This window comes from Paramormyrops kingsleyae, chromosome 17 (assembly GCF_048594095.1).
Source record: "Paramormyrops kingsleyae isolate MSU_618 chromosome 17, PKINGS_0.4, whole genome shotgun sequence".
NCBI classification, from domain to species: domain Eukaryota; kingdom Metazoa; phylum Chordata; class Actinopteri; order Osteoglossiformes; family Mormyridae; genus Paramormyrops; species Paramormyrops kingsleyae.
In genome coordinates this window covers 19,624,392-19,646,668 of record NC_132813.1, presented here as the reverse complement: position 1 = coordinate 19,646,668, position 22,277 = coordinate 19,624,392, and the positions used below count along the sequence as shown (strand labels likewise).

Below are 22,277 nucleotides of genomic sequence, written 5' to 3'. Positions count from 1 at the left end.
TATTATATTGACATCAACATTTTGATGTTCAATGCGCCCATTTTAATACATCAAAATAATTAAATACTACGTCCAAGTTGCTTTGGTACACAATCATTTAGCTTTGCGTTCACAACAACTTGGGGCACAGATCTCGTCAGCTGTCATTATTGTTATCATCTGAGTGCAAGGCCCCGGCTCCCATACGGAGATCTGAACGACGTCCACGTGATAACAAAGGTCTCTTCCCGCTTCCCTTTCTTATCTGTCAGAAGCACAGTATACAGGCGCGGATGTGTCTAGATTCGAATCGGCGAGTTTAAAGTCTTCAAAACCAGCCTTAAAAGTCTCCAACTCGACTCGTGAATCTGTTAAGCCCCTGCTGGTTTAAAGAGCGTGCAGGGGAATTATGAACTAAAGACAATAGGCATCTCAAAGAATCTACTTTTCAATTTAGGAACAATAAAAAGTGAGGGAGAAATCCATGTGACATTTGCTTCAAAGAGCTAAAGATGGGGAGAAGAATCAGTTAAAAGTCTCTGAAAGCCCCCAGGCTTTGGGATTTGGGCAATATGGCAGCACACTGTGCATCCAGACCCACAAGTGAACTGGCTCGTAGCATTGGGAGAATCTGCATTCAGTTCCCTTTCGTTTTGCGTCTCCTGTGTGGATTCTGGATTAAGTTCCTTGCAGTAGGTTTTTGATGGAACCCTTCATGGAGTTGTTAACTGTGGAGCATAGGAACCTAGTGAAGACAAGCAGGCCAACCATGGTCTCCCACAACAATGTCCTGCCTGATAACTTCCTCACCGTCACTTCATCGTGACCCAGATCGCGCGCTGGGGACACCTGGAAATGCCAAAAGACAGCAGGCTGCTCTAAAACGCTCACGACTCTCCACGTTCCCCTTCTTTCAACGTAGCTCGGGAAGTAGAAGATATCCTGGCCATGCATCTGCTAAGGAGTTTCACATTTCACACATCAGCTTTTATGGTTAGCAGGGGGAAGAAAAAAAAAAACCTCTTCTGTTCCTTTCACCTAAAGCAGAGCTGCCCCAACATCAGAAAGATCCTCGCTACGGTCCGTCTCCACGAGGAGTTGTGTGACAGCGTGCCTGAGCGTATGCTAATTTGTGCTGATGAAAGGACATACAAGATGAGCAAGGAATTACAGTATCTGGACGGGAACCTTTTGACGAAGTGCCAGTTTGGCCATCTGAAGCCTCACCGCTCCCTCAGCTTGTTTGCCTGTGAAGGGATCCTCCTTTCCAAGTCCCAGCTGAAGAATGCAGAAGCGCTGCTTCCCTGTTCTGCGCCTTAAGTGAGCTAGCTCGTCTGCTTCATCTTGCTCTCAAAGTCAATTACTTCATTTCCTCGGGATAAGGCCGCTGTTGTTTCTAACCATCACTAAGGCGTCGGCTGCCAAGTTCTAATAACTTCCTCAAATGAAACACATTCAGCATCAGATGGTATCCCCTGGTGAACAATTACAATCCTATCTCGCTGGTCTGTTACCCTTTTTTCTTCCCAGCTTGCCTTTCAGCATTTTAAAGGAAATGCTTACAGTACGGTTCCTTGATGAGAATCTTTAGCCGTTAACGTCTCGAACGACGGTGACGCGCAGGAGCAGCTGTGCTGTCAGTTATTGATCTCTAAATAACGGCTCGCTGATACTCGACGCAATATTTTGTTATAAGGCATGACGGCTGCATTTCCTGTCCCGTGTGAGCCAGGAGTGGGGGGGGGGGGCTGATTTTATCCTCCAGTGATCTACCCTGATCCGTGGGGAAGTTAAAGCGTGACGTGGGAGCCGATGGCCTCACACTGAACCTGCCATGTGTCTAATATGAGAAAGGAGGAGAATCCGGTAACTTGCACTAAATCCATAAAAAGAGTTCCACTGCGTAGAATTGGAAATTGATTTTCTTAATGTCCCATTTTCGGTGAAGCGATTCTTTACCCATGTACATGGGCGACACCTCTCCTGTGGTCCACCTTCTCCCCAGGACCCTTGCATCATCCCATCTCCCACAGTATTAATTAGTCAGCGATACAGCGACATCCCAAAATTTGTGGCCCTCCATCTGGGAACGGGTAAAATCGGGAAGTGCAGAAACAGGGAGGTGTATGGGGCTGCAAACGCACATTGCTGACACAGCCCTGGAACATTTGGAAGGTTAAAGGCCTTTACTCAAGAGCACAGTGAACATTTGGCTATTCTTCTGCGGACAGGAGTCAAACCAGTGAGCTTCCAGTCACAGGCACAAATTCCCATTCCAGTGAGCAACACTTTGCCGCCCTTTATGATATTATCTGCTGTGTGTTTCTGCAAGTTTGATTATTATGTTATGTACATTAATTAGTACATATTCTAATAATGTTTGGCTAGTTATGATCAATTTAGCTATTTATTATAATTAATTATTCTATTATTTATCAGTTCATTATTATAACTTTCATCATTGTCATCATCAGCAGCTCCATCTGGGGATGGAGGTACCTGCCTGAATACTAGAGGTGGTGGCATCTTTGTCTGGGCAAGAAAAAAAAAAAATCACACTAGGGGAGTGAAGTGGCTTACGTGTAAAGAGAAGGCAGATGTCAAGGGAACCAGGCTTTGAGGGAGAATGACCGGCACCGCTTTCAAAGCAGAACAGAATGGAGAGGAAGGAGATCATTCAGAGCCAGAGCAATTAAGCAGTTGGGAACTTGAAGCAGACGTGCTCTCGAGGAAGGGAAGGTGGACAGAATACCTAAAAACGCAGGCCGAGACCGGAGTTTAGAGCGGCAGACCGAGTGTGACGGAAGCGGCTTGAATACATAAAAGAACAGAGCGCGCTGACGGAGCCGGCTTCCCATTAAACGTGTGGGCTGCTTTCATGAAATTAACCCAAAGAAAGCAATGGAGCCAGATGACCTTGCTGTAAAAACTAATTAAACACTGAGGGGGAAAAAAATGAATTTTGAAAAACTGACACTGAACATCATGAAGGGCTGGAGCTGGTCCCTCAGAGACCCATCTCCCTGTCAGAGAAATAACAGGCGCAACCTTATTTCCAGCCCGTCAAAAAGTGTATTATTTTCCTTTGATCATCCCTTGCAGCCATAGGTCATTATGTGAATGGCAATGTTAGAATAAAGGAACGTGATTAATTCCTAACTTTCTGTCTTAGGCCGGAAAAAAGCACCAGCAGGAGCATCAGTTGCGGGCGACAGCACCAGTGAATTGCACTTAAATAGGATCCTGGGATGTTGGCTTGACCATGTTCTGCTTCTACAGAGCGAAAAACACCTGGTTTCCAAATGTCACGGCATTCGGATCGATGAAGTGCTGCAGTTCTCTAAATAAAAACCTTCCGCGATGTGCGAACATGGCCGCCGGCGTGTTTCTAATGGAGGCCCTCCGAGGTAACGACTGCAGGTTTAGAAAAGATCTCGTGGGCTTCTCCGATGCGCTCGGCCTTTATGGAGTTTGCCAGGATCTAACGCTGAGCCGTCTTCCCGGGATATAAAAGGCCGTAGACAAATCAGCCTGAGCTAGAGAGGGAACGGAGGAGTGATGACTCACAGGGTTAACGTCAAATCCGCCTTTTATTACCCCTTGCTGTCCCTTCGTCATGGCAACTGTATCGCCCTTCCCTGCTCGGCGAACATCAGTGCCTCAGAGGCTCTATATTTACAGGCCAAAAGGCTTTGCTTGGTCAGGTGATCAGCCTACACTCAGCATGCTGGGTAAACAGGTTGGATTAGCTTTGTCTGGAACTGCAGAAAGGTACCTCTCATATGAGCTAATTAACGACACTGTTAATCTCCTCCTGCTGGCTGAGAAACAACATCCTCAGGTAGAACGGGCTGCATGTGGAGCGACAGGGTATTCTACTGTCCTATGATCTCTCATCCACAGCACAGAAGCACACAGTCCATTATTACAAAGAGCATCATGAATGGTGTTACAAAGTGAATATTGTGAATATGTCTTATGAACATTGCCAATACAAATGTTCCCCTTTAGATAGAGTTCTTCCTCAAGAATTTTTATTAGAAAGATACTACATTTCTGTGGGTTTTGAGGGCATCTGTGGGAATTTCCTTTATTACTACAGTACCTCTCCCATGTATGCCAGAATTTTAGTATGCAAGGCCTATTTGGACGCTTTGAGCCTGGGCGTCCGAGGCTACCTCCCACTCACCCACACTTTCATTTGCCTCCCTGTCTCTATTCTACCAATTATTAAAGAAAAAATGCACAGATAATGAGCCTTGCCATGTAATTTTCTCGTGCTTGAGACAGTCCTCCCAAATGTCAATCAGTCCAGACAAAACACCCTACCCAAGATGCATCTGAGCGCTGGAGAGGTGGAGGCGAACTTCGGGGATAATCTGGGTCCTGACAGGGCTGACGCGGAGAGAGGGGCAGGCCGTGGCATCCTGCCCCACTACTGTCTGATTCCCTCTGGGCTGTGAAATCGGGAATAATCCCCCACAAGCCTAACCGTCCAAGACCGGCCTCCAGCATACGACACAGGGTTACTGCAGAGGGATGCAGTGACAGCTCATTTAAATGTTGTGCTGTTTGACTTATCCTCTTGGCTAAAAACTTAATCGTCTCCAAAGATTTCGGTGTGCTCAGCTTGGCACAGGAGAGTGCGCTTGCCGACAGGGACCCAAGATGTCCATCGGCATGGGAGTGACAGGGACACAGATGGCTCGGTGACGGATAGTGGCGAACGCAGTGTCAGACTGCGGAGGAGTCTCTGTACCCTGGAACAGCCTCATTCTCTGAGGTTTTTGTCATTGCTGTTGGAGCTGTCGTGCGGCAATCCCGTGACCTGGTGCTGTCTACTCCACATGGTCACGTGACCTGCTCCTGTCAAACACCACAGACCCACGAAGCTGTGCTGTCGGCAGAGTTTGGTCATGTGACCTGGGGCTGTCGACCCACTGCGGTCACACGGCCTGCTCCTGTCGCACAGTGTGTCCTGTGATCTCGGGCAGTCAGTAGACTGTGGTCACATGACCTGCGAGTGGTGTTATAAACCCCCGCTATCTGCTCTTTTCAGCAAGCCCCCGTTTCTAACTCGTCACAAAGAAAAGAAGAAAGAGGCTTGTGCACCCCCCTCCAAAACCTCCGCTCACCCAGAAGCCCCTGCTCTTATGCACCGCTTGAAAGGAGCCCTTTTAAGTTTGACGCGCTGTGGTATTCACCCTGCGCTGGCTTGCGGCTTGAAGATAGCGCTAATACAGCCTCGGTAACATTCTAAAGGGCCCGTCAGCCGCTCCGAATCACCCCGACGTTCCATTACACGCGTCACACGGGGGCCCTTCATTTGGCATCCTTTCTCCTGGATGTGGCTGCACGGGCGCGATACTCGGGGCCTCCCTGAGACGGTGCCCACCAGCGGGATCTCCGTGTCCCGGTGCAGGAGCCGGACACCTCGACCGCATCGTAGGCAGGAGACACAGCTGTGTGCAGGATCCTGGCACAGCCCTCCAGCCCCCCCGATGCAGCTAGCTTCCAAGACGGCTTATCCGCACACAGCCAGCGTGTTTATCTCAGTAAAGGGTGGGACCTCACTGATTAGACGTCCTCACACAGTGCCACACACCCCCACCAGCCCTGACTTGTGGCATTAAGGGTGTCACAGGGATGGAGAGCAGGGCGTGGGACAGCTTCCAAACTATCACTGTGGCCCACACAGCTGCAAGTGCTGCCACGCGTCAAAATCACCACCCTGCACTGCCGCAGACTACGCCCGCCCGCCAACCTGCGAGAAAGAACACTGTGTCATAACAATGGCCGGACAACTTGGAGAAAGGATCAGGATCCCCTCAGAAAATAATTGAGAAGTAATTCCTCCAGCCAAGAGAAACGGCAAGAAAACAGACTCACGGATGAGAATCCCACATATCTGAAGATTAATTCCTCAGCCATGTGGCTAAGAAATATGTGGGTTAAAGAAAAGAAATCACATACGATGGATTTCCTAAATCACTGTGCCTAACGTAATCCTGCTTGTCCTGCTCAGAATCGAAAAGGTCAAATTTCTATGCAGAGGTATGAAATGAATGTGACCCAAATTTTAAATCCCCTCTTTGCGATGAGATGGTCCACCCCCCAGGCAGAAGACATCACAGAGATGTTTACCAAGGTCAAGAGCACTCAATGGAAAGAGGTAATGGTGTTTCAAAGATGTAAGGTCCTGAAACTGTGATCACAGAGAGCTGGAAGATCGTGCTGGTTCTCGTTTTGAAAGCAGCCGCTGAAATGTCTCCACAGTACTGACCGCGGTCGTCAGCCAATACGGAGAAGGCCAGATGAAGGTCACTCGGATGGACCCTCAGTTGCATCACGCATACAAAGCAAAAGAAACACACACACAGAACCTCTGACAATAAGCGGTTTTGTTGGGGGAAAATAGATCCAGCTCAAATTGTACTGTCAGGATGGCTGGCACAAGACCTTAGCCTGTAGAGGTCAGAGCAGCTCAAAGAAAGCCATACAGAGAAAAGTGATGCCATAATTACCTACCAGAAGTTACCGTGGCTATAACATCACAAAACTAGCTGAATACTATGACAATCCATGTTTCTTTGTCTGCCTGATGTCACGACACAAAAATCGCAGCATTTCAAAGCTCTCCCATAACTGCAGAAAATGTTTCTATAGGCTGATGATCTGTGGGCTTTAAGAGAGTATTTCACAAAACTGGAAAATGTCTGTTAGCCGGCTGTCTCTTGCTGCATAACCACTTGGGGTTTTTGAGTGGTGGGGCAGTGGGGTATCGCAAAGCCGTATAACCCCAGTTAGCCCGTTGAGGCCTTGGAGGAGATATTGCTGTGTGAGATACCCCCACTTTAATGCAGACATCTGTCATGGGTACTGCACCACGTGGGAACTGAAGCAGCCACAGAGAGAGTAACAGCTGGGGGATCTCACGCGACGACTTAGGGTTAATACGGTCAAAGTGCACCAGGTTAATTTGGAAAGGCCGCTGAATAGCAGATCCTTCGGCGCTGCCACTGCTAATCTATAGGGCTTTTTTAAAGCTTGTGGTTAATGCACGTGACCATTGTTTGTAAACACTGAAGCGAATGTATGAGACTCCCAGAGTGGCACGCGGCCCACATCACTTTCCTGAGCCAATCGAACGGCAGCCTCTGAGAGCGAGCATGGCAGCTTCCCCGGGCCTTGGCAGGCTGCGGTATCGCCATGGTGACGCTCCGGAGGGTGAGGAGCCCTGGGCGTGCGAAGCAGACGGCCGCAGCGGTCCCAGAATCCTGGATCTGTGCAGGGTCCAGCCTGCCGCTATCACACGCACATCATTCACGACCTGACCGTGGCGTTTCGACACTGCGATGTTGGACAGGTGTCACATTAGCGATCAGTCATCGGTTTGGTTCTCAGAAACATACAGAATCTTCACTTCCAGAACTCTGTGTTCGAATATTCCCGTCTTCAGACAGACATCTGTAAAACAATTATAAATCTACCCAAAATGCAGTGACGCAACCCACAGATCATCGTGACTCTTCCCACGGCAATACAAAATGGTATTCCTGTCTTCATTTGAAGCGTGTGAGACACACACACACACACACACACACACACACACACACACACACACACACACACACACACACACAACACTCACACAAACACTCACACAAACACTCACACGCGCGCGCACACACACAGACCTGCATTCATATCTTTGTGGGGACTGTCCATTCATTTCTATGGGTAAATCCCTAGTCCCAACAATGACAACCTTAACCCCTACCCAGCCCTGACCTTAATCATAAGTAACCAAAACAAAATACAAGTCTTTTGGCATTTCTGTTTTATGATTGCAGTCCCATCATCCTTCTGAAAAGACTGGATGAAAAACCTGCTTAACCCCCCCCCCCCCCACACACACTCACTGACAGGAAAATGCATTATGATCTGCAGTGTCCATCGCCAGAGGATCACGGCCAACTGGCTCTTCAGTGGCTACAACCAAACGGAGGAATGGAGGGTGAAATCAAGCTCTCCCTGCTAATCAGAGGCCTCTGCTAACAGGAGAGGAGGAACAGCTGTTTAATTTGCCCCCTCCCCGCAGGAGAGCGAAGAGGGGGTGACGCTGTAGAATCACAGATACGGCAAAAAGACCGGCGTGTGACAACGCAGATTAAGGAAGCCCATCCGGATCACGCCGTTCCCGTCCAGCAGGTGATAGAACTGGAATCAGCCAGGGACAGTGGAGCACAGGCAGGGGCCCCAGAGCCTTGGGTTTGCTGTGGGGGGGGTGGGGGGGGGGGGGGGTGATGGACACAGCAGGAGCGCCCACATACGGACGCTACTTTTCAGGAGCTGAAAAGCTTTGAGAAGAAAAGGAAAACAACATGAGAGACGTGGCCGAAGGGCCGGCAGTGCCCCTGCGCGGGCGGCAGTGTGCAGCAAACCCACGCCTCCGTACAGTAAGGCCCACTCCTGCCTTGAACCTTTGCCTGTTGCTAGGCTACACAAAAAGGGTAAAAGGAAAACACTTATCCGTGGATGAAAAAGCCCCAAAAGAGTGAGTGATTCACTCTGTGGAAATAAAAGACTTTATCGCGGCAGGCAATACGGCAACACAAAGATGTGTGTCTGCATGCAAGCGGTGTGACATATTTAATAGCAAAGGAGCCTTTCCAAAATGCTGAAAGAGCAGCCTTGAAACATCACGGACATGGAAGCGCCCCCAAAAAGCCTTACAAAGGCAGGGGGCACTCAGCCTTGTAGTTGCACTCAGGTCACACCGTGCCTGCGTGGGACTTCCACAGGTGGCCGCGAGCCTACGAGTAATAGCAATTTTCACCACACATATTTAAACTGAAATTTACACTGTTCTGAACTGTTAATATTGGATAGCTGGTGTATGCTGTAGTATCTCAAACAGCACAGGTTGAGTGTGTTATAGTATTTCAAGCAGACACACGTTGCGTGTGCCGTAGTAATTCACATAGCCACGTATTGAGCTCACTCCAGTATTTCACACAGCCACACAATGAGCGTGCTGTAGTATTTCACGTAGCAACACATTGAGTGTGCTGTAGTATTTCACATAACAGGTTGAGCATGCTATAGTAATTCACACAGACACACGTTGTGTGTGCTGTAGTATTTCATGCAGCCACACATTGAGCATGTTGTAGTATTTCACACAACACAGGTTGAGTGTGCCGTAGCATTTCACACAGCCACACATCAAGCGTGCTGTAGTATTTCACACAGTCACACGTCAAGCGTGCTGTAGTATTTCATACGTTGTATGTGCTGTAGTATTGCACACAGCATCACACTGAGTGTGCTGTAGTATTTCGCACAGTCACACGTCAGGTGTGCTGTAGTATTTCACACAGCTACACACTGAGCATGCTATAGTATTTCACACAGACACACATTACGTGTGCTGTAGTACTTCACGCAGTCACACATTGAGTGTGTTGTGGTATTTCACACAGCACAGGATGAGCGTGCTGTAGTATTTCACACAGCACACATGCGCTTTGGGCTGAACATGCTGTGTTAGCCCACATGGCTATAGATGCAATATTGGTTCAAGTGTGTTAGATTAACCACACATGAAAAATTTAGAGCTCTCACAGATACTGTGGAACACATTTAGGGCTCTCACTAACACTACATAACTCATACTCAGAGCTCTCACAGACACTGCACAATGTACTCATACTCAGGACTCTGTCAGACACTGCACAACTCACACTCTCATGGACACTGCATAACTCCGAGCTCTCACATGCCTTGCTTCTACCAATGTGGTGCTGGAGCTGGTGCCTGACTTTTTCCCAATCTGGAACTGGTTCCACACGTTTCCACTGCAAAAAAACTGGCCCTGGGCCAGAAAAACGGCTCCAGCACGGCACCACAGAAAAGCTGGTCTCAGAATTTGGAACCATAATGTCAGTGAAAGTGGGACAGGCTATCGCATCCAAACCTTCCGCATACCCTGAAAATTCAATCCATAAATGATATAGTTTTGTCTAATATCACCGGTGCTGGCAATGAAACAACTTGCGAGCTTATTAGCAGTATAACGTTGTATCTTTTTTTATTCTGTGGAAAATGAAAGATCGATTTCCTGGCTAGATTTAATAATAAATTACAAACATGTCGCAGGTCGAATAAATAAAATATTGTGGCACTAGAGTGGCGAAAAGGTCATAAAAAATGCAACGTTTTAGCAGATTCTTATTACGTGATCTTTAAAAGGACAGTGGTAAAGCAGCGAAAGAGAATAAGCTTACTTACACAGACAGATGCGGGAGGCTTTAAGGAGACAAAAGTGGATACAGGCAATATAGAGAGAGAACAACGAGTCATACTTTTTTCAGTTTGGCAGCTTATGAAAACTTAAAATCCGAAACAGATCAAAATAAATTCAAAAAACTGAATACATATGAACCTTTACTCTCAATTCCATCTACATAACAATTCCATTCTGTTCTGTTTGAAACTGGTGGAAATGCAAGCAGGCACCAAGCGAGAACCAGCCCAGCACGGGCACCTGCACGAGCACGGGCACGGGCACCTGCACCAGCACCAGCACCAGCACCTGCACCAGCACCAGCACCAGCACCAGCTCCGTGTTGGTGGAAATGAGATAACAGACACTGCATAACTCACATTCAGGGCTCTCACAGACACTGCATAACTCATATTCAGTGCTCTCAAAGATACTGCATAATTTATTCTAAGAGTTCTCACAGACTGCACAACTGACACTTAGGGCTCTCACAGACACTGCATACAGTAACTCATACTCAAGGCTCTCACAGACTCTACATAACATACTCAGTGCTCTCAGAAACACTACACAACTTACACTCAGGGCTCTCACAGTCACTGCACAACTCACATTCATATTTAGGACCTCTCACAGACACCGTATACCACATATGTATATCTCTCACAGACAGTGCACAACTCACATTCATATTCAGGACGTTTCACAGACAGCGTATGACTCAACTCACAGTTAACACTGAGGCCTCTCACAGACACAAACTCATACTCAGGCCTCTAAAAGACACTGCACAAGTCACACTCAGGGCTCTCACAGACACTGCATAAGTCATACTTAATGCTCTTACAGATACTGAACAACTTACACCAAGAGCTCTCACATTCATTTTCAGGACCTCTCACAGACACCATATAACTCATACTCAGAGCTCTCGCAGACACTGCATAACTCACACTTAGTGCTCTCATAGACACTGCACAACTAACACTGAGGGCACTCACGGATACTGCATAACTCACACTCAGGGGTCTCACAGACCCTCCATAACTCATACTCAAATCTCTCTGTCCAAAAAACAGCTGAAACCTGTACAGTTTACAGAACAGAGCACTGTGACAAGATACAAATTTTCTCACAAAATATACTCACAATACAAGGTACAAATAGTTGAAGTAAATTGCAAATGTCTGAACAGTTTTGAACAGAGAAGCCACTTTTGACTGTTTTGACATTACTGAAATCAGCATGCATTTTGTTACACATACATTTACACACACAACCCTTAAACATGCACACATATGAACATTTGCAAACGCACACAGAGTTAATCACAGACATCAAGATGCTTCACTCCTGCAGCTGGATAGACTCTACATATAGACACCAAGGGCTTTTCCATGCATACACTGAAGTTCAGTGAAGGCAATAAAGGAGTGAAGTGAGGGACACACTGGGATGCAGTGCAGTCCATTAAGTAAAGTGCAGTGAGGGATACACTGGGATGCAGTGAAGTCTATTAAACAAAATGTAGTGAGAGCTATACTCTGGATGCAGGAAGGGTTACAAAGGAGGTGCAATGAGAGCAGTGTGTGTGGAGGTCCAGTCGAAGGATACCCACCGTGGGCCGCAGGGTCCAAGTCGGACGTGGCATCTGGACACACGGAGAGGGGAGAAGAGGAACGGAACAGGAGGAAGAGCATGCAAAAAAAGAAAAGCAAAATAAATGGGAGATCAGCCATGATGCGCAGCCACACGCTGAGCACGCAAACGGGCACGGGAGCACACAGGACGGAGCAGACGGCCTGCAAAGCGAAGGCCTGGCGCAGCCAATCAGATGAGCCCTGGCATATTCAGCTGGTCTTGTGTGTCAGCAACGGGAAGCTCTATTCATCCATCTGGCAGAGTGTGTCTCAGGAGCCCGTACTGACATCCACTCATACACACAGGCACGCACGCATGGACACGCAGGCAGCAGACGCTGGAGAGCCGGGCTCAACCATGCCAAGCGGAGCTGGGGAACCGCCATGAAAACGTCAGAGCCAGAGCCCAAGGTGTCTTTTTACCCCGGAGAGCTCGTATCGGATCGGACGCTTATCTGATTCGGTCAGCTACCGGTTTAAGCTGCTTCCTCAGCATTTACCAGCCGTCTGTGTGGGAATTGCTGCATGTTTAATTGACTCTAGGCGGCTAGCAGAGATTAGAGCGGAGAGTGGAGCGCAGCCGCGCCGTATCGAAGATAAAGGGCGTTACCGGGACGCAGTGTTGGGTAGGACAGAGTGTGTTGCTAGGCAAAGCCATCCCTCAACCGCCTGGGCTTGATACAGGCTGATGGAAGTCAGTAAGAAATTATTAACGATTATGTTGGTTATCTACCAAACTGGCGTCGAGTGCGTGCTCTGACTATTATTAAATATGATCTCTCTAAAACTCTGCTGAAGGTTGCCAGAGCCTTGCAGCAAGTCCTCGCCTTTTAATTTTCACCTTCAACAGAAGGACGGGCTTATCCACCAAATAATGTCATTATCACACAGTCATTATCGATCTCTCCGTATATCCAAAGGCACACAATGGAGATGAAAATGAGAAGGGGGGGGGGGGGGCATACACGCTCGCCGCAAGGAGCCAGCCCGCTCTAATTCCAAAACATTGTGGAGATCATGCAGAAGGCTGAGGGCCTCTGATCGAACCACCAGGAACCATCCCAGAGTCATGGTGGCAATCAGGCTCTGCAACAGAGACTGAGCCAGTGTTGAAGCCTCAGGGCTCCATACTGAACTGTTGAGCGCCCCCTAGCTCCTATTGAACTTGCCTGACTACCATATGTCGTGCCAAGATACCGTTAACCACTGGAGGAATTCTTCAACCAGACATAAACCAGGTCAACCACTTTGCTTGAGGCAAAGTGCTTAGAAAGACATTTTAACCAAAAGAAAGTTCCGTGATCCTAGAAGGCATACACACAGCCTGATTACAGAGAAGATGAGACACTCTCATGACCACCCCCACCTTCCTAATTGCCTCCCGGTCTTTCTCATCCTAACAGGGAGGTTCTGTTTGAAGGCAGAAGGAGAGGGGCAATCAAAGAGGAGCAGGCAATGCCATCCAAAATAGGAATGAGAAAAAAACCTCAGGCTATTACTTTCTGGATGACTTCATAATGTATCACAGGAAATGGCAAATGAGAGGACATATGACCCCAAAAAAATAACATGGGCGACTGAATCGTAACTTTTATTTTAACAGGACACACAGTGTAACCAACCATAGTGTCCATTATTTGTCCATGCTCCAGACTCCAAAATCCAATGACTATCTCCAGTTGTTTGACTCATCAAACCTAATGATTATCTCCAAGTTCTCCAACTCATTGAGTCTAATTACTCTTTCCATACCCCCAACTCACAGAGCCTAATTACGATCTCCAAGTTCTCCAAACTCATTGAGTCTAATGACTATTTCCAGATTCTCAAAACTCACTGAGTCTAATTACTATCTCCAGGTCCTCCTGCCCACCGAGTCTAATAACCATCTCCAGGTCTTCCAACTCCCTAAACCTAATGACCATTTCCCAGTCGTCCAACTCACTGGATCTAATGACTATCACCTGGTGCTCTGACTCACTGAATGCGATTACTGTCTCCAAATCCTCTAGCTGACTGTGACTCACCAGGACAAGTGCCCCCCCACACCCAGTGGATGATGGAGGTAAACCGAGAAGTCACTTAGTAACCATGGTGGATACCATTGTCCATGGTTACACACATGACCACGTATATCAACTGGCATGTGTTTTCGCTAGAGGGTGTGTTAGGGTATATGGATTTTATCCTGTTATAGTACAGCTTCCTGGCTATTTCTGCAATATGGAGAACCCAGCACTATCCCAATTGTTATAATTTGATAGGAAAAAAAAATGACTATGAAATAGGCCTTGGGTTAGCATGAAGCTAAGCACTAACCACTTTCCCTTAGCTCTGCTTTTATTAATTTTTAATCGCGATATCCATCTTTCCGAAAGGTAATGTTGTTGACCTTTAGATCACCACTCCCTCTCTCCACCAGGAAAGCTTCTCTGCATCTTCTCCCATTAGACAGGCGGATAAATGAGAAAACCAGCACCTGTGAAAAACCAATTTATTGACTTAATTCACACCGTTCGTCCATCCAATTTACGCAATGACAGCCAGCTTCCTTTGTTTGCGTGGGTTGACCATTACTTTCACGTCACTTAAATTAAAACTGCAAATAAACTGCTTTCTTGCCAATAAGTGTGCAATAAGACACGGATTTCTCATTAAAATAATTACACAGCGTGCAGGTTCTCCAAGCTACCTATGGAACAGCAACAACATTGTGTTACTATAATCTTCCAGTCTCAGTTACTGCAGGTCATCTCATGGTGACACTTTGACATCACATGAACAGATCTACTGCGTTATGTAACTTCCGGACAATAGAGATAAGATAAGGCTTGTATATCCGATACTGGGGGTGGTTGGGGTGGGGTGGGGTCACCCGGCAACCTTCACATCAGCTAGAGATGTGGTGAAATACAGCTCCCTTCTCCAGCATCACAAAAAAGCACATTTTCAAATATAAATAAATGTGCATTTCAAAGCTGCGCTTAGTGGAACAAAAACAACCCAAGCCGTAGTTAATGACATCTCTCCTCGCTGCAGATAGCAGAAAGCCGGATTCGTCCATTTAGCCATTTATTTTGTGGGATAAATGGCAATTTAGTCATCGCTAAATGCCACCTCCCATGGCTGCTGGGTAATTCGGCTCCACATTGGGTTTAATAGATTTTTTTTAAGTGCACACACACCCCTAGTCCATTGCTCTTGGATCTACTTTATCAAAAATGTATTACATTTCAAAGCGGCCCCTACCCCTCCGTGTGGATAAATGCATTTGGTGTTCCAGATCTATACTCATCCCACAACAATCTGGGGGGGCTGTGTTTGGAACGGAAGGTCTGAGAGTGACTGGGGACAGAAGCATAACTCAGGCATTAAATACACACAAAGAAGGAAATTATCATGGTATGATTAAATAATAATAATAATTATTGTTATTATTATTATTATTATTATAGAAGACTGAAAAGAAGGAGGTTCAAGGGACAGACTGGGGAGTATTGGGATAAAGATCTAGAAATGAAGAGGTTAGCATTATGCATACTAGTTGGTATCAGAGAGTAAAACCAATGGGACTATATTGTCGACAGCAGTTGGGTGAGGGGTGTGGCTTCCACAGAAATGCCTGCGTCTTCCCCCCAAACAGACAAACAGGAAGCTCAAAGGTACAACACAGACCCTGGCCACAGGATGGGGGGAGAATGACTGCTCATTCTGATAAGATTGAGAGGAATGGAGATGGGCTTAGGAGTGAGATCTGTAACACAAACAGTCCATGAAAATCATTGGTGTCGAGGGACGGGGGGGGGACGGGGGGGCAGAAAATGCCCTGGCAGGAGGGGGCAGGAGCAGGGAGCAATGTATATCATGCAAGGGTGGGCAGTCTTATCCGCAAAGGGCCCTTGTATATGCAGGATTGTGGGACAACCTTTAGGTCAGCTGTACAAACCCAGGTGTGAGGACTCTTCAGCCAGTCAGTCCTCTAATTAGTAATCTAATTAGGGAGTTGCAGTGAAAACCTGCATACACACCGGCCCATTGTGGATAAGACTGCCCACCCCTGCTATAGTCACATTGTGAAAGTATGCGATTTAAGAGATTCTAAAATATTTCTTCAACAGTAAAGATTTCATCATTTAAAATAAGACTGACACTGTTTAGGCCGCTGTTTCACAACTAAACATAACAAAAAAAAAATTGGATTATCACTGTAAGAACAGGAACCTTATCATAGAGGGCTGACACTATACCTGGGCTATCATTGTAAGGACAGGGATTTTATCACAGAGAGCTGAAAATGTACTTGGGCTAGTACTGCAAGAATAGGGACCATATCATAAAGGGCTGACACTGTACCCAGGCTATCACTGTAAGAATGGGGATCTTATCACAGAGGACTGACACTGTTCCTGGGTTATCACTGTAAGAATAGGAACATTAACACAGATGGCTGACACTATACAGTACCTGGGCTACCACTGTAAGAACAGGGATTTTATCACAGAGAGCTGAAAATGTACCTGGGCTATCGTGTAAGAACAGGGACCTTACCACAGAGGGTTGTCACTGTACCTGGGCTATCACTATAAGAACAGGGAAGCTTATCACAAAGGGCTGACACTGTACCTGGGCTATCACTATAAGAACAAGGACCTTATCACAGGGAGCTGAAAAAGTATCTGGGCTATCAAAATGAGAACACCTACCTTGAGATTCAAACTGACAGATTTGCATTCATATGTTTGTAAGGATTGTCCTTTAGTTTTTATGGGAAAAGCCCTAATTCGCTTTTCCACTGGCATACAAGAACCAGCCCCTACCTGACTCGTACCTCGAAAAGAGACTAATTACTGCACGGTTCTAACTTGCTTCAGTTTTCCATCATACAGTAGCAAGCTCAGCTCAGTACTGGCATTTTCAAATTTGGAGTGTGACAGTGACGTAATACCAAAGAAAAGCTTATTTACTCTTCACATGGCATACATCATGATTTACTATGTGCAATTATTATTATTTATTTTACTGTATGCTAATTTCCGCTAGCATGTCTGTGACAATCACTGCATGATACAAGTATGAAATGCTACCATAATTAGCATTCTCTTGTGTAAATTTGCATTATGAATCTATTCCATTCAGTTGTTCTATAATACTTATTAATAGAAGGTTAGAAATTCTCAAGTTCTGAGTTTTCAGCAATGAATAATATATAGAATAAAAGCTTTTTCCTTCAGATAATACATGCATCGGGGATAGGCCCCTGACCTCCGTGACCCTGATAAGGACAAGCGATTTCAGAAAATGGATGGATGGATGGATAATCCGTGTGCAGAATATCTGTGCATTTAGACCAATCAGATGGTGGTAATGCAACCAGCTCAGTTTGGTCATGCTTTTGACCTGCTAGTAAGCAGGACCATGTCAGCTCGATTAATTTACAATGGAAAACTGCTATAGGAAAACCTTACCCCCTACCCAGCCCTAACCTTTACCATAAGTAACCAAATAAAATACAAGCCTTTTGACAGTTTTAGTTTTTTGATTGCAGTCAGAAATCTTTATAAAATTGAGTTTCCCCTTGTGGGGAAAAAAAAATGGTCCCCACAACATTAAAATAGCAAGTTTTTATCATATTAATGTTCCCGCAATGTACATGTGCAAACCCCCACACACACAGACACAGACATACACACACATACACAAACACACACACACACATGTCGGGTAAACATATCTTTATGGGGACCGCTCATTCATTTCTATTGGAAAAATGCTAACGCTAGTTATGACAACCGTAACCCCTACCCAGCCCTAACCATTTTTAGTTTTTTCATTACAGTCACAGATTTGGTCCCCATAAGAGAAAAAAATGGGTATTCATCACGTTGTGGGGACATTGTGTCCCCATAAGGTAAGGAATACCCACTCACACACACACGCACACAGACACACACACACACACACAGTGCTACCATACCTCGGCTTCCGTCTGGGACAGGGGTCTTGGAAGTGGGAACAGAGGTGGTGGTGAGAACATCTGGATGGAGAAATAAAAACACTGATGACACAACAAAAATGAGGAAAATAAGCAGAAGAAAAGCAGCTGTACAGCAGGATGGGGAGCATGGATGGGAAGGAAATGCTGATGCACATGGAGCAATGGAAAATGTAGGTGAACAGAAGCTCCTCAATCTTCCATCCTTCCCAGGAATGATAACTGTCTGTCAAAGAGCTCTCACTGACTTCAGTCATCGAAACTCACTGAAACTCATTTCAAGAACAAGGGAAACGAGTCCAGAATGCATGGCCGTTCCTATTTCATACTGCTGACCGACCAACACCGCAGTAACTAGTTAATAACCATTAATGATTACTGGCAGTAAGCACATTCCTTTATGGACTCTTGATAAGATCCCAGCATAATGCCTGAGACTGAAATCAAATAGAGATTTAATTCATATCAACCACAATTCTGGGAACAGGGCTACACAAAAAGTCAGCTACACAGTAAGATGATGCTGAAGGACAGTGTGCTTGGAGTGCTGAAGGCTGCGTATAACTGCGATCTGAGTGTCAGTGTTGAGGGCGCAGCCCCCCCCAGGGCACAGCCTAGACAAGCCTTCAAGTGTTTGAGGCCAAAGCCTGCCCCCCGCCTTCCTGTGAGAATACAGGTGATCTTTGCTCTACTTCCCAGGTGTCACTGGGTATTAGGGTCGGTCACACGTACAATCACTACCAGAGTCACACCATAACAGCCAGATTTCGAGGTCCCACAAGAACATCTCTGTGACTCAGCCTGACTGCCAGAACACTGCACAGTAACACCAACCAGAGCCCACTAGACTTCTAACTAAAATATGTTCTTTATCTGGCCATACGAATGTGAAATCGTGCAGACTAGGCTGTCCCCACGCCTGTATCCCGTCAGCGAAACCCATTCCACGGGCAGGCGGAAGATTCTGTAACAGTGGCCGTATTTCTCCTACTGAACAATGAAGGCGAGGTCGGGTCCCACGGCCCCCCGCGTTGGGGGGTGAGTGGCGGCCAGCAGGGAAGGGCCTGCTGCTAGGAGCATTGTGGCATGTGGCACTGCACCCCCCCCAAATGGAACAATGGTGCGGGACTGACTGCCGAGCAACCGGTCCGTGGGAAACCGGAAGCCCGAGCAGTCCAGAGCCAACGTGCGGCATTCAGAGTGGACCGGAAAGGAAAGGAGAGGAGAGTTCGCACCAGAAACAGGCTGGACGGTATGGCATGGGGTAGACCGCAGCCTGCCGTGCGAGGTGTGAGGCACGCCAGTGTGTGCGCCTGCCACGCTGAGGCAGGGTGGTAGTGTGGGGTGACATCAGCAGCAGAGGTGGCAGACTGAAGGCTCCCTGCGCCCTGTGAAAGCAACTGCTGCAATCTGACCTGGCTAACACCTCCAGAGGGTGGCCATCTTGTCCTCACTATGATTTTCCACTACAGAAAAATACATATTAAATGCAGCACTAATTTAAGACGTGACCTTCTCAGGTACTTTCAAAATGGAATAATTCTAAATGTTAAAAAAACTGCAATGAACACAAAAATATATATGACGGTGCTCTAGTCATGTTAAGATGTTTTTTAATTTTACTAATATCACTAATTATTCCTATTTCCCAGCTGGGCCTCAGCACTCGAGGGACAGCGTAGGGGGCGAGGAGGCTGAGGTCGGCACAGGTATGTTATGTGTTGTAAGAAGCATGGAGCTCACTTTAAAGAGTGTAATGCAGCGCTTTGTAGTCCCCAGAGAAAATGGGGGTGGGGGGGGGGGACAGAGACTCTCCATAAATAGCCGTATTATCAACTGGTTTAGGCAACACAAAAAGTATTAAGGGGGGACTAAAACTAATATCTCCCCCTGCTTCAATTCCTGAGTTCTTAGTTATTTATTCTTTTGTGTGATCAGTTTTTAGTGGTGGTGTGGGGGGTGGGGGCAGCACTGGTCTGCCTTCATTTGGGAGCCCCTAGTTTATAAAGGCTGAAAATCCCCGGCATGATACTATCAAACCAAATGCGAGAAATAAAGCTTAAATGACAACTGTGTGTTACTCCTGCAGCGCTGAGTGGCCGCATGGCGCTCTGACGCCGGGAGGCTCCAGCAGATCTGTATGAGGACCATGCTGATAAAGCTCTCACATAGATCATAAGTTGTCACAGGAAAGTTGCTAGCTGTCGTAAACTACAGTGATTCACGGCACAGGACTGTCAGGTCAATTACTCTCTTTCTATTGCATGAAACTGCTCCTGCCAGTGGACAGAAAGTGGAGGAGGGCTCTGCTCTCCCAAAAACAGTCTGCCAAAAAAAAAATCCCACTCCAGGACATTTTTAGGAAGGCATACAAGGGTCAAGCTAGTATTTATTTTTTACTAAAAAAATTTAAATTCATCCATCCGACCATCTTCCAACAACTTAGTCATTCGTGGGTGGACCTAGAGCCTATTCCAAGCAGCACGGGGCACAAAGCAGTAGAGACCCTGGACAGGATGCCGGTCCATCACAGGGCAAAAGGCGGGGGGCACCCTGGACAGGATGCCGGTCCATCACAGGGCAAAAGGCGGGGGGCACCCTGGACAGGATGCCGGTCCATCACAGGGCAAAAGGCGGGGGACACCCTGGATAGGATGCCGGTCCATCACAGGGCAAAAGGCGGGGGACACCCTGGACAGGATGCCGGTCCATCACAGGGCAAAAGGCGGGGGACACCCTGGACAGGATGCCGGTCCATCACAGGGCAAAAGGCGGGGGACACCCTGGATAGGATGCCGGTCCATCACAGGGCAAAAGGCGGGGGACACCCTGGACAGGATGCCGGTCCATCACAGGGCAAAAGGCGGGGGACATCCTGGATAGGATGCCGGTCCATCTCAGGGCACAAGGCGGGGGACACCCTGGATAGGATGCCGGTCCATCACAGGGCAAAAGGCGGGGGACACCCTGGATAGGATACCGGTCCATCACAGGGCAAAAGGCGGGGGACACCCTGGATAGGATGCCAATCCATCTCAGGGCACAAGGCGGGGGACACCCTGGACAGGATGCCGGTCCATCACAGGGCAAAAGGCGGGGGACACCCTGGATAGGATGCCGGTCCATCTCAGGGCACAAGGCGGGGGACACCCTGGATAGGATGCCGGTCCATCTCAGGGCAAAAGGCGAGGGACACCCTGGACAGGACGCCGGTCCATCACAGGGCAAAAGGCGGGGGACACCCTGGACAGGATGCCGGTCCATCACAGGGCAAAAGGCGGGGGACACCCTGGACAGGATGCCGGTCCATCACAGGGCAAAAGGCGGGGGACACCCTGGACAGGATGCCGGTCCATCACAGGGCAAAAGGCGGGGGACACCCTGGACAGGATGCCGGTCCATCACAGGGCAAAAGGCGGGGGACACCCTGGACAGGATGCCGGTCCATCACAGGGCAAAAGGCGGGGGACACCCTGGACAGGATGCCGGTCCATCACAGGGCAAAAGGCGGGGGACACCCTGGACAGGATGCCGGTCCATCACAGGGCACAAGGCGGGGGACACCCTGGATAGGATGCCGGTCCATCACAGGGCACAAGGCGGGGGACACCCTGGATAGGATGCCGGTCCATCACAGGGCACAAGGCGGGGGACACCCTGGATAGGATGCCGGTCCATCACAGGGCACAAGGCGGAGGACACCCTGGATAGGATGCCGATCCATCTCAGGGCACATGGCGGGGGACACCCTGAATAGGATGCCGGTCCATCACAGGGCAAAAGGCGGGGGACACCCTAGATAGGATGCCGGTTCGTCACAGGGCACACAGACTATGGGCAAGTTAGGGACAGCAAATCAGTTAACTGCATGTCTTTGGACTGTGGGGTGAAACTTGAACACCGGTATGAATGTCATTTACATTAATCCATAGGGAAAAAAAAAAAAAAGAGTAAAATGAAAATAAATGTACTTAAAAATACTCAGCCTGAAGACCACCTGCACCTGCAGTGAGATAAATTTGAATAAATATGCATTTAAAGCATAAAAATAATATTCAACATTTATGTGATAAACAACTATTAAATTTTGTCTGGGCCAAATACTCAACACATTGCTAAAATTCTGTGATATACTCGGCCCATATATGGTGTAAATGTCAGCCATGCCCTGCCCAGCTGGCAGGAAGCTGAAAGTTCTGCTTAAGAAGGGCCAAATACATGAAAGCTGCAACAGGCTCCTACAAACAAATTAGCAACGACCTCTTGAAGGATTCAAAGCTTACTGATGTCTACTGGGGACTGATCGTGAATCGATCCAACTGTTTGGACTCTAACGAGCAGGCTCATTAAATCTGCGTCTGGCTGGGTTCGGGGACAT

At 47.6% G+C, this 22,277-nt stretch overlaps 1 protein-coding gene across 5 annotated transcripts in view; it reads right to left on the bottom strand.

Annotated features, from left to right (window-relative positions):
- The window catches only part of LOC111851308 (cell adhesion molecule 1-like), a 133,233-nt gene that overhangs the window by 3,209 nt on the left and 107,747 nt on the right, over positions 1–22,277 (bottom strand). For 2 of the 5 annotated variants that reach the window (XM_023826102.2, XM_072700979.1), the window contains 2 exons: positions 17,882–17,941; positions 11,886–11,918 (listed from right to left, as the gene is read on the bottom strand). The exons of 1 other annotated variant lie outside the window; for it this stretch is intronic. In XM_023826102.2, the coding sequence (XP_023681870.2) occupies positions 11,886–11,918; positions 17,882–17,941 (93 nt within the window). The remainder of the gene's footprint in view (positions 1–11,885; positions 11,919–17,881; positions 17,942–22,277) is intronic. 2 more of the 5 variants (XM_072700981.1, XM_072700980.1) reach the window with 2 other exon arrangements.